The sequence below is a fragment of the Microtus oregoni genome, unplaced genomic scaffold, assembly GCF_018167655.1.
Source record: "Microtus oregoni isolate MIOR12 unplaced genomic scaffold, Mior012 000057F_ref0000458, whole genome shotgun sequence".
Lineage (NCBI taxonomy): Eukaryota > Metazoa > Chordata > Mammalia > Rodentia > Cricetidae > Microtus > Microtus oregoni.
Genome location: NW_024543833.1, coordinates 10,265,197 through 10,278,098, shown reverse-complemented (window position 1 = coordinate 10,278,098; position 12,902 = coordinate 10,265,197). Strand labels below are relative to the sequence as shown.

General features: G+C 44.5%; 1 protein-coding gene across 9 annotated transcripts in view; it reads left to right on the top strand.

Moving 5' to 3' along the window:
* The window catches only part of Znf532 (zinc finger protein 532), a 98,316-nt gene that overhangs the window by 47,698 nt on the left and 37,716 nt on the right, over positions 1-12,902 (top strand). For 8 of the 9 annotated variants that reach the window (XM_041639184.1, XM_041639183.1, XM_041639179.1 and 5 more), the window contains 2 exons: positions 7,572-7,753; positions 12,612-12,788. The exons of the other annotated variant lie outside the window; for it this stretch is intronic. In XM_041639184.1, coding sequence (XP_041495118.1) covers positions 7,572-7,753; positions 12,612-12,788 — 359 coding nt within the window. The remainder of the gene's footprint in view (positions 1-7,571; positions 7,754-12,611; positions 12,789-12,902) is intronic. 9 annotated transcript variants of the gene reach the window in all.

Below are 12,902 nucleotides of genomic sequence, written 5' to 3'. Positions count from 1 at the left end.
CTCTTCTGCTTCAGTCTGGGTTGTGAGGTAACAATAAATGTGGATGTTCCCAGTCTGTTCTTTACCTCGGGTCCCTGGCCAGGCTAGTTTCTTGCTGTCTTTTCAGAGTCTTCCTATGGGTGTTTTCTGGGCTCCGTTTTCCTGGAAGCGGAAGTTGTTCCACTTTCCTTTTTCCCTTTCCTTCTTGTTTGTTTTGAGACGGAGCTTGCTTTGTAGTCCAGGCTGGGCTTGAACTCAGGATCCTCTGCTCCTAGTTCTGAGATCGTAGGCATCCATCAGCACTTCTGCTCTTTGCCCTGTTTTTGTTTTTGCGTTTTTTTTTTAAATTTATTTATTAAAGATTTCTGTCTCTTCCCCACACTGCCTCCCATTTCCCTCCCCCTCCCCCAATCAAATCCCCCTCCCTTGTCAGCCCAAAGAGCAATCAGGGTTCCCTGCCCTGTTTTGAGACAGGGTTCCTCTATTATGTATCTTTGGTTCTCCTGAACTTGCTGTGCTGATGACAGTAGCCTTGAACTCACAGAGAACCACCTTTGATTACTGGAATGAAAGGAATTCCCTCTCCGGCCTTTTGTCCTGTCTTTAATGTGGGGTCTGGAAATGTTCACCTTCTCTTTCACCTGAGCCTTTCCCACAGCTCACAGGTGAGGCTAGAGTCCACCCCAGCCCTGGCATCCATATACTCGGGCTCAGAAAGCCCGACAAATAAGACCCCTCTCCCAGAGATGCTCAACGCCACTCCCACATGGTATTTAAACTGCCCCCGCCCCCAGAAAACAGACACCTTTTTTTTTTTTTTGTCTCTTTTCCCTGTCTCCTCTTTGGGGGGCTGGAAGATCAGCCGGGAACATTTTGCCCATTAAACCTGGGCATTTTCTAATTCAGTTTGATTTGGTCTGGATTGCTGCGCTGGCAGACAGGTTTATCGAGGTGCAGAAACTTTTCATCAGAACTCTTATATTTTTGAATTAACTGTTTTTGATCAACATACAAAGAAATTAATGTATGGCTTTTTTATGTATACCATTCTGGGTTTTTTGTTGTTGTTTTTGTTTTGTTTTGTTTTTTTGTTTTTCAAGACAGTTTCTCTGTGTAGCCCTGGCTGTCTAGAACTCACTCTGTTGACCAGGCTGGTCTCAAACTCACAGAGATCCACCTGCCTCCTGAGTGCTGGGATTAAAGGTGTGTAACACCATACCTGGCGCTCTGATGTGGTTCTATTTGTCCCATTCTTTGCTTCATTCTCCTCCCATGCTGGTTCACTTCCTCTTGGCAAAGAGTCCCCCTTCTTTCAGGTTGTGTATGTTCTATTTGGGTCTTCTCTTTGCCTGGCCCATCTCCACCTCAGCCCCATCTTTTAGGGGATAACTTCCTTTCTTCCCCCACATGGCCTGTGAATGCCTTCAGCCTGAGCTCTCAGCTATTTTGAGTAGCTCGGCCTTGGCCCCCCTCATTCTCTTTCTTCCCAGTGCTGGGGATGGAACCAGAACCTCCTCCCTGTTGTCTGTCTCTCCACCCCAGTGCTGTACCCTTCGCCCCCCCCAGGTTTCCTGCCTTTTTATCTTCGTCTCTTCTTTCTTAATTTTTGTGTCCTGTGTATTTTTAGAACATTCCTTTGGTTTCCCTGTGCTTCTGAACCCAGCAAGGCTTTCTCCTGAGAATGCTGTTGCGGCTGAGCGGGCCACGGCTCTCTCCACAGACTCCCGCTTGTGTGTGCAGCCTTTGGGGACTGTGCCCATGTCACTTTGCTGTCTCTGTTGTTCCTCCCTGTTCTATGAATGCTGTGCAGGAAACCTGCAGTCACCCAGGACAGTAGAACTCCTCTTTGTCAGGAGCTGGCGCCTTGCTGAGCCATGGCCTGGCGGTCTCTGGAAAGAGCTGGCTTGCCACACAGAGCTTCAGTACACTCCTTTGCCTTACACGGCTATGTCCGTGCCTGAGTCAGGGGATCTTAACATGTGCCGGGGGTGATGTGGTCCAGGAATCCCAGAGTCTGCAGCTGAGGGAGAGGCTCTTGTTTCTTCACTGCAGCATGGGACTAAGCGAGCAGTGCGATGAACATGGAGCTGTGGGTAGGTCACACAGCTTACTCACGCACTCACATGCACTGGAGATACGCACTTGTGCTCCCATCACACTCACATACACAGACTCAGATTCCTTCCTGCACTCTCATGGACACAGACTCATGAACTCACTTATGCACTCACAGGCCACACTTTGGGGCTCCTTTTCACTACCTGATGCATACGCCTGCTTCAGGCACCTTGATCAAGGCAGTGGGTAGAGAGGCTGAGAAGCGTTCCTGTCGGTGAAAGGTTCAAGAACCACTGCCTGCAGGTTTAGTAGTTGATGCTGGGATACACTGGCATGCCACGCTTCACCTCTTAGTAAAACATGGCTAAATTCAGTCAGCTGCAGGCTGGAAATGCATAGTGTAAGCTCTTAGTTGTTGAAGCACCCTTTTTTTCTATAGGTTCCACAGTAGCTGTAAAATCAGAGATTGTAACTGGCCCTTTGGTACACTCTTTTATTTTGCTATTGGAAAAGCAAATGCCCAATTAGTGGCAGTACTGGGACTGGGGCAAGTGGTCCTTCATTGCCAACTCATTATGTTGCTGCCCAATACAGAAACTTAGGACTTTACAGTTGGGGACCTCAGTAGAAACTGGGGCTTGCATCCACATTATCCCCCGGTGCAGTAGCTGAAGGAGGTATGCGTCCACATTGTCCCCGGAGTGCAGTAGCTGAAGGAGGTGTGCAATCTTCTGGGACTTCATTTTGAGAAACTGAGCACTCATTTAAGTTTTAGGAACTTTCTGGGCATTACAATTTTTCTTTTTAATATTTAAAATTATGTTTGTGTATGGTGTATGTTTACCACATGCATGCTTGGTGCCCACAGTGGTTGGAAGAGAGCACTGGATCCCCTGGAACTGGAGTCTCTAATTGGTGTAAGTGGACATGGGTTCTTTACTATTGAGCTACTTCTCGAGCCCCTCTGAGCAATTACAAAAATTATTTTATGTTTTGGAGCTGGTGAGATGGTTCAGCAGGATGTGCCTGCCACACCAAGCTTGAGGATCTGAGTTCATCCCTGGAATCTACGTACTGGAAGGAGAGAACCAGGCCCTCCCACCATTGTTCTCTGATCTCCACACGAATGCCTGTATTCCTATACCTACATGTGTGCGTGTGTGTGTATGTGTGCATGTGTGCTAAACCCTGGAGGTACCATCAGTTGTGAGCTACCTGGTTCTGGAATCTGCAGTCTCAGCAAGAGCAGTGTGTGCTTTTAACTGCTGAGCCCATCTCTTCAGTCCCTTTCTGGGAATCTTTAACACGGCATACTATATATTAAATTCTTTCGAGCAGTATCTGCCTGTTCTTATCTCTAGATAAACTGTTCTTAGATGCAAAAGTGTTGGAGCATCCTGCCTCACACCCCTTCATTATCAGAAGACTAAGTTTCCTTCCTCCACTTTTCTTATTCACCCTCTTCCCTCGCCACATTGGAGACTAAATGAGGCCTTAGGCACGCTAGGCAAGTGTCTCATTGCTGAGTTACACTCACAGCCTTTGGGGTTTTTTTTTTTTTTTTTTTAGAAAGGCTGTAGCTGTTACTCAGGCTGCACTTGAACTCACGATCCCCTTGCCCAAATGCAGGGTTTACAGATGTGGGCCACTGGCTTTCAGCTGAGGACTTTCAGGCACTGCTCCCTAGACTGCTAATTTCGTCTTGTTCAGACTAGTTCTGCCCCGGTTTTGGTAGTGTTACCAACTCTTAACAAATCTGCTTCCTCTAGAAGCAGTCCCCTGAGCGGATCTTGTATGACTGCCTACGGTGTCAGTCAGCTCTGGATGCCGCATGGCAAGTGGCTTGGAAACAACTGCTCACCAGCTAACTCTGGGGACAAAGGATACCTGTAGTCAGGATGTGACACATGCCTTGTCACCCTCATTTAAGCGAGACTGGGAGTAAAGCATTTTCTGTTCTCTTCTAATTATGAAAATGTGAAAGCCAGTAAAGAAACTGCTAAGCTTCATTATGACCACTAAAAGCATCATCTTACCATAATGCCATTTACAGAACTGGTAAAGGGCACAGGCATTGACTTAGCTGGGCCCCCGCTGAGCTGCAGTGTCTGGCTTTTGGCCTGGGTGTTTTGCAAGCCCTAGGTCTATTTGCTTTACCTGTGAGAGATGCTTTGTGTGGTTGTGGTCTCTAGCGTCGCTCACCCTTCCCCTTTTACTTTTCTCAGGCTTTATTTCTCCCTAAAAGAACAAATTGAGACAAAGAATTGTATTCCTTGTTGCTCAGGTAATTCCTCACGTGTGCAGAGGGCGCTGAGTCCCCCAGTCCAGCTTCTTAACAGGACATCCGGCTCCACCCCTCCTCCCGCCTCTGTTGTTATGCCAGCTGTCAACCCAGGCCTCCGCTGGCTGCCGGCCCATCAGGCTCAGAAAGGACTGTGACCTTTTCAGCTTCCTTTCCCTCCGCTTCTAGTGCCTGCTGTACTACTATTGACAAGTAAAATTAGTTGAAAAATCATTCCCTGAGCAAACAAACTGCCCCAGAGAAGAAATTCGCTGCTTTCTACCTGATCATCAAAACCTTTATGCATGTTTCGATGGCACTAAGCCTAATGTTGAGAGACATAAATCCACGTGCATGCGTTTCTTCTCTTTTGTTCTCTTTCTGAGCCATGCACTACTGGGCTCAACTGCCACATCTTCTGAGTTGCCTAGCAGCCGTAGTTGGTGCCAATTAGGAAAACTTTATTTGACTTAAACAAAAAGGAAGGGAAAACCAGACCACAAAGACTCTGTTCCCTCTCCTGTGCTCAGTGTGTCCTCTGAGTCCAGACAATGTGCATTTTGTCACGGATTCAGAGCATCCCAGAGAGCTGGTGGAATCTCTACTGTCTGCAGCAAGGACAGTTATGCAATCTGAGGCCGCATGGTTAAGGAAACAATGTCATGTGAGTTCAGAAACATGGGTACTATGCAAACATCAAGGAGGAGAATGCTTTGGACCGAAATGGAATGGAGGTGAGGCATGCAGCAGTCAGCCGAGAGAGAAACATAGGGGTAGTGTGGGTATGTGCATAGATGTGTGTGCACCTGTATAAACTGAAGGTAAGAGCCCGGCATGTTGACTGTGATCTCTGACCACATCCTCCCTTTTCAAGAACTCCATGATTGAACACATTTGATTTGAGGCTGGAGTCCTTTTTTCTTTACTTCTGGGTCTGATATGGGTGGGAGCCTCAGCTGGTGGCTGTCCACGGTTGGGAAAGAAGGAGTTGTGATAATGGTGATCTTGGGTGATAATCAGGTGATGAGCAGTTGCTCATTTTATATGTATTGTATTGCTTGCCATTATTTCTTAATGGATGATAATGTAAGTCTTTTTGTTTTGTTTTTAGCTTTTATACAGCACATGACCCTTGTTCTTTTAAATTTTCTTTTAGCTTTGTACTATTACAGAAGTAGTATAATCACGTTTTAGGTATGGGAGAAGCTATGGGGAAAGAGAAACTAATTTGTTGTCTTAACCTAAATGGGTCATCTTTGACATTCAGGTTTATTGTTCATGTTTCTCAACTCTGTGTTTTTGTGATGGTTCAGTTCATGTGATCCCATTCCACTCTTTCCACTGCCTTTTCACGCAAGCCTGATTGATCCTGGTCCTTGCCTTAGTAGCAGTGGGTATAGAACACATTTCTTATGTCATTAAGTCTTGTTTCTTCTTCTGTAAAATGAAGGTATTATTGACTTCATTATTGATTATGAGAAATAAATGATACAATGTATTTTATCTATATATCTATATTAAGTTCCTAATGTATTGAAAGAACTTAATTCACTGCTTGAGTCATGGTGAAATGAAACCAATCCATACCTAAATCTATATTAATATCTCTCTATATACATGAGTATGTGTGTATATACCTATGAATGTGTGATATGTGAATGTGGAGACATATATGTATAATGTTTTTTGACTTATTTTAGAATTGAAAGTAAGTGCACACCAAGATGCCTCCATAATTCTCCCTGGGATGATGGCTGTGGAGAAGGTGGAAGCCTGTAGTTCATAGTGAGTGATTGCCAATGACTATGTAATGCTAGTGGGCTCTTGTAACTAGGACTCTGTTGACTGGTCCCGTTGTTGTGCATGTTAGTGACGTTGAACTCATCAGCACTGCCTGTAATGCTCTCATTTTGTGTTTACAATAAACATTTCCTGGGATAAAGCTTGTATTTCAGTCCTTTCAGGAGAAAAACCAAGAAGTAATTGTCTTTCTTTCTCTTTTGGTTTTTTGAGACAGGATTTTACTGTGTAGCTTGAGCTGCCCTGGAACTTGTTCTGTAGACCAGGCTGGCCTCCAACTCACAGAGATCCGCCTGCCTCTGCCTCCCGAGTGCTGGGGTTAAATGTGCACCACCACTGCCTGGCAAGAAATAATTTTCAAGTGAGTTTTCTTTTTTTCTTAGCATAAGTCACTTCAGAACTTAAATTTTTGGGCTTAATTTGAGATAACTATGAAGAATTAACAATATATTTTTAAAACTGCTGTCAATCTGAAAGAGTGTTTTTAATCTCGGAAGAATCTATAGTTTGAGGCTTTCTTTGACTTTAATACAGATGGTTTATTTTAGAATTCAAGAGGTACTTGGTTTTGCACAAATGTCTGAAAAGTATGAATTTTATCTCTCATTCTGTTGGATTTGTTTTGAGGATGGTAGTCAGTTTATATTAACTGAGTATTTTTGTTTATGTTTTAAAAATATATTTATACTTATATTTAAGGGGATGGAGGATAGGATAGAGTATTTGGGTTTTTTTGATAATTAAATATTTTTCTTCAAAGAAGATCTCAGTCCTTTTTTTTTGTCTTTCTTTTAATACAGTCAGATTTTAAGCTTTGTAAAATTCCTTATGCTCTGCAAATTTCAATTTAATGTCCAAATTTATGTATCTGAGCTTGAGTTTTTTGATTTTTATGATTATAAATCATATTTTGGCCAGTTCATCCATTGAAGGCCAACTTAAGTACCAAAAGAAAACCAATTCCTAAACCATCCCTTTCGTGTTCCTGAATTTAAGATTTAAATAGTTAACTGACTGGGAAATAAGAAGAAACTGGATTAGCCTGGGTCAATTTCTACTTTCCTGAGGCAAGTTCTGGATTGTAGGAGCTACATGTCCTGTTGGCCTGTGAGCTCTGTAACGTGTAGCAGGATTAACCTGCCAACACAGTTTGCAAGAGGACCTCTGCTGTGGACAAAAGATGCTAAAGAAACAGGACTGGGCGCATCTGAAGCTGGTGTTTGCTTTAGCTCACACTGGCGTGAGCCTGCCTCCATCATTCTAATCGTTTTTATTTTACAGGGTGAAAACGTTTCTGTTAAAATCGTAGTCTTCAGGTTTGCTCTTCCTTGGGTTTGGTCATTTATAGCAGTGTTTAAAATGAGACGCATAACTACTGTACAGCTTAACTAAGGAACTTGCATATAGCCATGCTTAGCAGGACCAATCGTGTTTCCCCCTTTGGTTTGTTTAGAAGACTTGCACTGTCTGCCAGATGCTGCTTCCTAACCAGTGCAGCTATGCTTCACACCAGAGAATCCATCAGCACAAATCTCCCTACACCTGCCCCGAGTGCGGGGCCGTCTGCAGGTCGGTGCACTTCCAGACCCACGTCACCAAGAACTGTCTGCACTACACACGGAGAGTTGGTTTTCGGTCAGTATGTTGTTCACTTCTGTGCAAGTCGTTCACTGATAACTGCACTACGATTTGGAGGGCTCGTGCACATACATAGTTCTCAGGGTTATCTGGTCATATGTACTCCAACACACAGATCCTCTGGGAACTTAGCTCATTTGTAGTAGAGTAGGATCTATTTGAATCCGAGTTTGATGTCACATTGGCCTTGCCAGTCCATACAGATGAGGATAAATGGGTGATCCTTTTAGGTAAATGTGCATATTCAGGGCTTGGCCATGACTGACAGCCTTTGTATCCCTCCCCCCACCCCTGCACGTATGTTTTTGCATTCCCTGTATTTATCCCCTGCAGGAACACCATGCACCTCTTATTAGTCCCCCTCTAATAATACAAACATGATGAATTGCTGGAACCACACAGAAGGGTCAGGTGAACATCTTTTCTAACATCAGTCTTTGGAGGAGCCTCACCTCCAAAAGTCCTTCCCTTCTGCCTCCTCCACCTCAGTTCCGGCCCTTTCATCTTTTCACTGGCCCCGGAGATTCCCAGATGTGTACTTTTTGACATCTGGCCTCTTTGATGTTAATTTATCCAGTGTCAGGTGATGATATACTTTGTTCTCAGACTTTGTTACCTTCTTAAATGTGCTCTCATCCCACTTACCTTCGCCCTGATGAAAACTCCAGGGACTCTGTCATGGGTGACGTGTCTTTGTTTTAGCAGATGTTTTACTGTGGCATGTTTGTCTTACTAGGTTTCGTTAGACTGTTAATGTGTAGTGGTTTTCTTAGTTGTAATTCCGTCACACGTTTCATAAAGATGAGGTAGCATTGGTGTGGTTTGATGATTTTATTTCATTAAAGATTTATTGATTATGTATACAGTGTTCTGCCTGATGTATGTCTGCAAGCCAGAAAAGGGCACCAGATCTCATTATGGATGTTTGTGAGCTGCCATATGGGTGCTGGGAATTGAACTCAGGACCTCTGGAAGAACAGCCAGTGCTCTTAACTGCTGAGCCATATCTCCAGTCCCCTTTATTTCATTTTAGTTTATGTTCCAGGATCACTAATTCTTGGGTGGTTCTGCCCAATTGTCTTTCTTTTTCTTCCCCCTCCTAAGATTTATTTTTATTATTTTGTGTGCAGGTGTTTTTCCTGCTTGCATGCACGTCTGTTTACCATTTATGTGTATTGTCTAAGAGAGCCAGAAGAGGACCTCAGCTCTCTTGAACCTTGAGTTACAAATGATTGTTAGCTAACATGTGGGTGCTCGGAATTGAACTAGGGTTCTCTTGAAGAAGAGCCTTTGCTCTTAACTGCTGAGCAATCTCTCTAGCTCCCCTCTGCTCAGTTTTCTAACATTAAAATATGAGAGATTCCTGTTTTTAATTATCTGCCTTCTAATGTGTAGTGTACAAATGCTTTATGGATTGAGCTCTAACCTGATAGGAAACCTTTAGTTGAGAAAACAAGAAACCAGGGTTTTTTCTTTGTGCTTGATTTGTCTTGTGTGAGATTCTTGTGTCCTCTCCTCTGTGTACCCTGTAATGTGGGGGATGACTTGCCTCCAACCCTCTGAGATGTGACGGTTAAACTGATAGTGCACAGACCCACGCAGAACAGTACTTTGGTCTTACCACATGCTTGGAAACTGTGAGGGGATCCTGTGCACAGCCCGGGAGAGCAGCTGCGCAGCTTGAGCGCTTGCTGCTGTTCTCTGCTGAATGCTGGGTGTTCCCACAGATTTCCTTTCAGTGAAACCAAGGCTAGATTGGGATGAAGGGGACAGCCTTCTGCACTGAGGTATCCCTGGTATCTTCCCCAAGTTAAGACAGAAAGTTCACATGCAGGCTGAAAGTCTAAATCTTTCTGGGAGAAGATTGTTCTGCCCTTTGCTTGCCCCAGGCAGACTTGCTTAAATTGGGTGCTTTCAATTTTACAGTTTGAATTTTATCAAGTTTTTATTAAGTGTAGATTTTCCCAACTAGACTGGAGGGTATACAGACTGTGGAAACATCATGCTTGTGGGTTTTCTGTATTTGCTTTTAACACAGGGTCCTACTATTATACTCTGATTGTCTTGCAACTTGCTGTGCAGACAAGACAAGGCTGGCCTCACTTCTGAACCTAACTCCAGAGCTAGGGTTATTGATCAACATCACTGCACCCATTCCCCTTGTTAGTTTATTGTGAAGTTCAGTTCATGTTGACTTCTTTAGAAAAGATACAAAAACTTAAACATTTTTCTTGCTTAGCCCCCCTCCCTTTTTGGTGAAGGGTTTTACACTGTAGTCCAGGCTGACCTGAATCAGAACAAGAGTTCAGCCTGGGATTAGAGACCAGTGCTACCATGCCTAGTCCTGCTGCTATTTTAAATAATGGGTAGTTGATGCTTTTTGACGGGGTTTGGCAGCCTGTTGGTCCTGCCCTGTTTGTCTGTGTCTCTCTCATCTCTGTCATCTCTCTCTTGTCTCTGTAGTTAATCATTTTGTCTATGATCTTTTTGTAGTCAGGGCTCCCACTCCTGCCTCTGTTCCTTCCTAGGCAGGTGCTTGCTTATCTTTTGATCCTATATTGTATCTCTTAAATATTGATGGCCATGCCTGGATCCTGCTTCACTTGTAAATGTCAATTATGGATAAAAGTCAAATATTTTCTGAACTTTCCTGCCTCCTAGTAACATGCATTTAAAAAGAGATTATTGTTGGATTGTATAATGTAAACCTTTTTGTTTTGTTTTTCAAGACAGGGTTTCTCTGTGTAGCTTTGGTGTCTGTCCTGGAACTAGCTCTTGTAGACCAGGCTGGCCTCGAACTCACAGAGATCCACCTGCCTCTGCCTCCCGAGTGCTGGGATTAAAGGCATGTGCCACCACTGCCCAGTGTAAACCTTTTTTAAATTAAAAATAAATAATAAAGAGAGCTAGGCATGTTGGCAAATGCGTGCCATTCCAGAACGTTTAAAGCAGATGCTTAGTAGCATTGTGGTGCCATAAGGTGTCTTTGAAATTCCGTGTTCCATGTGCCTGCTTTACTTGTCGTTGTCGTTGGCCTCTGTTGCCCTAAACCTCTTCTGTCCCTTTTCTTCTCTCTATTTTCCCTTGACTTCTGTGATACCCTTTAGACTGAGTCCCTGTCATGTCTTCTGCTAACTTAAAAACCATATTTTACTTTGTTTGCAGCCGATGAGGCTTTTCTCTTGCTTCACGTGGCTCTGGAACATCTGGGGCATTAGTGTGCTTTTCTTCACTTCTGTTCGTCTTGGTTTTTTTTCTTGAGATAAAGAGTCTAGACCTGTGTTTGGCGGGAAGATGTGTGTGGTCTGTGATGAAATACACCCTTGGGCAGCATTTGGTTGGCACTGGAACAGGTGGAAACATTAGGCCCCAGTGCCAGATTCTAGCATCTGTCTAAAGTTATGCTTCCCCAGATGCGCTTGATCTCATCAGATGGCCATCCTCCCTAAGGCCAGGAACCTGGGGAGCTTGCAGAACTCTGACCAAGGCCTCATCCCCCCACTTGGTTTGTAGTCACTAGCTTCTAGGGGAAGGTGGGACTAGAAATGATCTGTCCAGTGTTTTATCTTACAAACAGGGAACTGCAGACTTGAGGAGCATTAGGTGGGGCCTGGAAGAATTTCAGTATGCTTGGCTGACTCCTGTATTGAGATAGTGTCCCTGTTGGTAGACAGCCAATCTTTCCTGTTGTCCACTTAAACAGTGTTTTAGTTTCTATGTTGGTGACCACTGTGCCTTAAGACCGTAAACCTGAGAACACACCGTGATTTTCTAACGAAGCCTGCAAAACCTTCTATGGTGTGTTCCGTAGAACACACACCCTCCGTGTGGTTTTCCAGGAGTTACTCCATGAGTCCATGTGTACCTCTAAGCCTAGAAGGGCAGAAGTGTCAGTCTGGCGTGGTGTACTGGAGGGCAGGCCCTGTCCGCAGATTTCTTTCCCAGGTGACTTGCATATGCACGACTAGGAGCATGTGTGTTGAGTCACATGCGAGACGTGTTCTCAGATGGTTCCCAAGAGCCGTGGTGAACATTCTTAAATGTTTTCCGTATGTGAGTCAAGAAGAAAGAGTCCATCATCAAATGGAGGTGTTACAAGTGTTGCTGCGAGTCCCTGTGCAAAGATGGTGATCTGGGGATGGGGTGACCCAGTTCTGAAGATTTCCTATGGGATTAAGTCTTAGCAGGGAATGAGGTCATACTTAGAAATTCAGAAGCTTGGAGCCAGTTGTTGGAGATGCTGATTTTTTAGAAGCTTGTGTTGATGTAGTTTAAAGACCGAATACAAGCACAGCCAGGCTGTTTTCTAGCAGACAGAACAAACACACAGGTGCTGACTTCCACCACCATCTGGGTCACCATGTGGCGCCAAATATTGACCACATCAGTGTGTGCCATGAGACCATGGGCCATGCCCTCTTCATGTGCCCCTCCTCCCTGTGTTGAGGGCATGTAGGTGTAGATCCCAAGACCTCTTCCCTTGGACAGATCTAGGGCAGGTGGGAACATCAGGCCCTAGTGTTAGTCCAGTACATGAACGTCCTTCCCCAGCCCAGGATTCCCAGGTTCTTGCTGTGTCCCTCATGGTCTGTTGGCCTTCCTGTATACATCCTTCCTCAAAACGTTAAAGATGCTCCAAACACTGACCATTTGTACATTAATCTTCTTTGTGATTTTTCCTATTGAACACACAAAATTAACTTTACTCTGTTGCAAGCCGAAGAGGCAAAGTACTTTCCAAAAGCCACGAGGAACCCCTGTGGGCTGAAATCCGCTCATTTCACCCTGTCCACACAGCGATGTCGCTCATGGTGTTGGGTGGTCTGTGCTAATGACAGTGTTGTTTCTCTGACAGATGTGTACATTGCAATGTTGTGTACTCTGATGTGGCCGCACTGAAGTCTCACATTCAAGGCTCTCACTGTGAAGTCTTCTACAAGTGCCCTATCTGTCCAATGGCGTTTAAGTCCGCCCCAAGTACCCACTCCCACGCCTACACGCAGCATCCTGGCATCAAGATAGGCGAACCAAAGTAAGTTACCCGTGGCTGAGTTTTACTCTGCCGCCGTAGTGTCATTGAGAGGAGGGTGTCATTGCAGTAAATAAAATGTAAGGTCTGAGCATGTGTCGGCCATGTTGGTTTTTG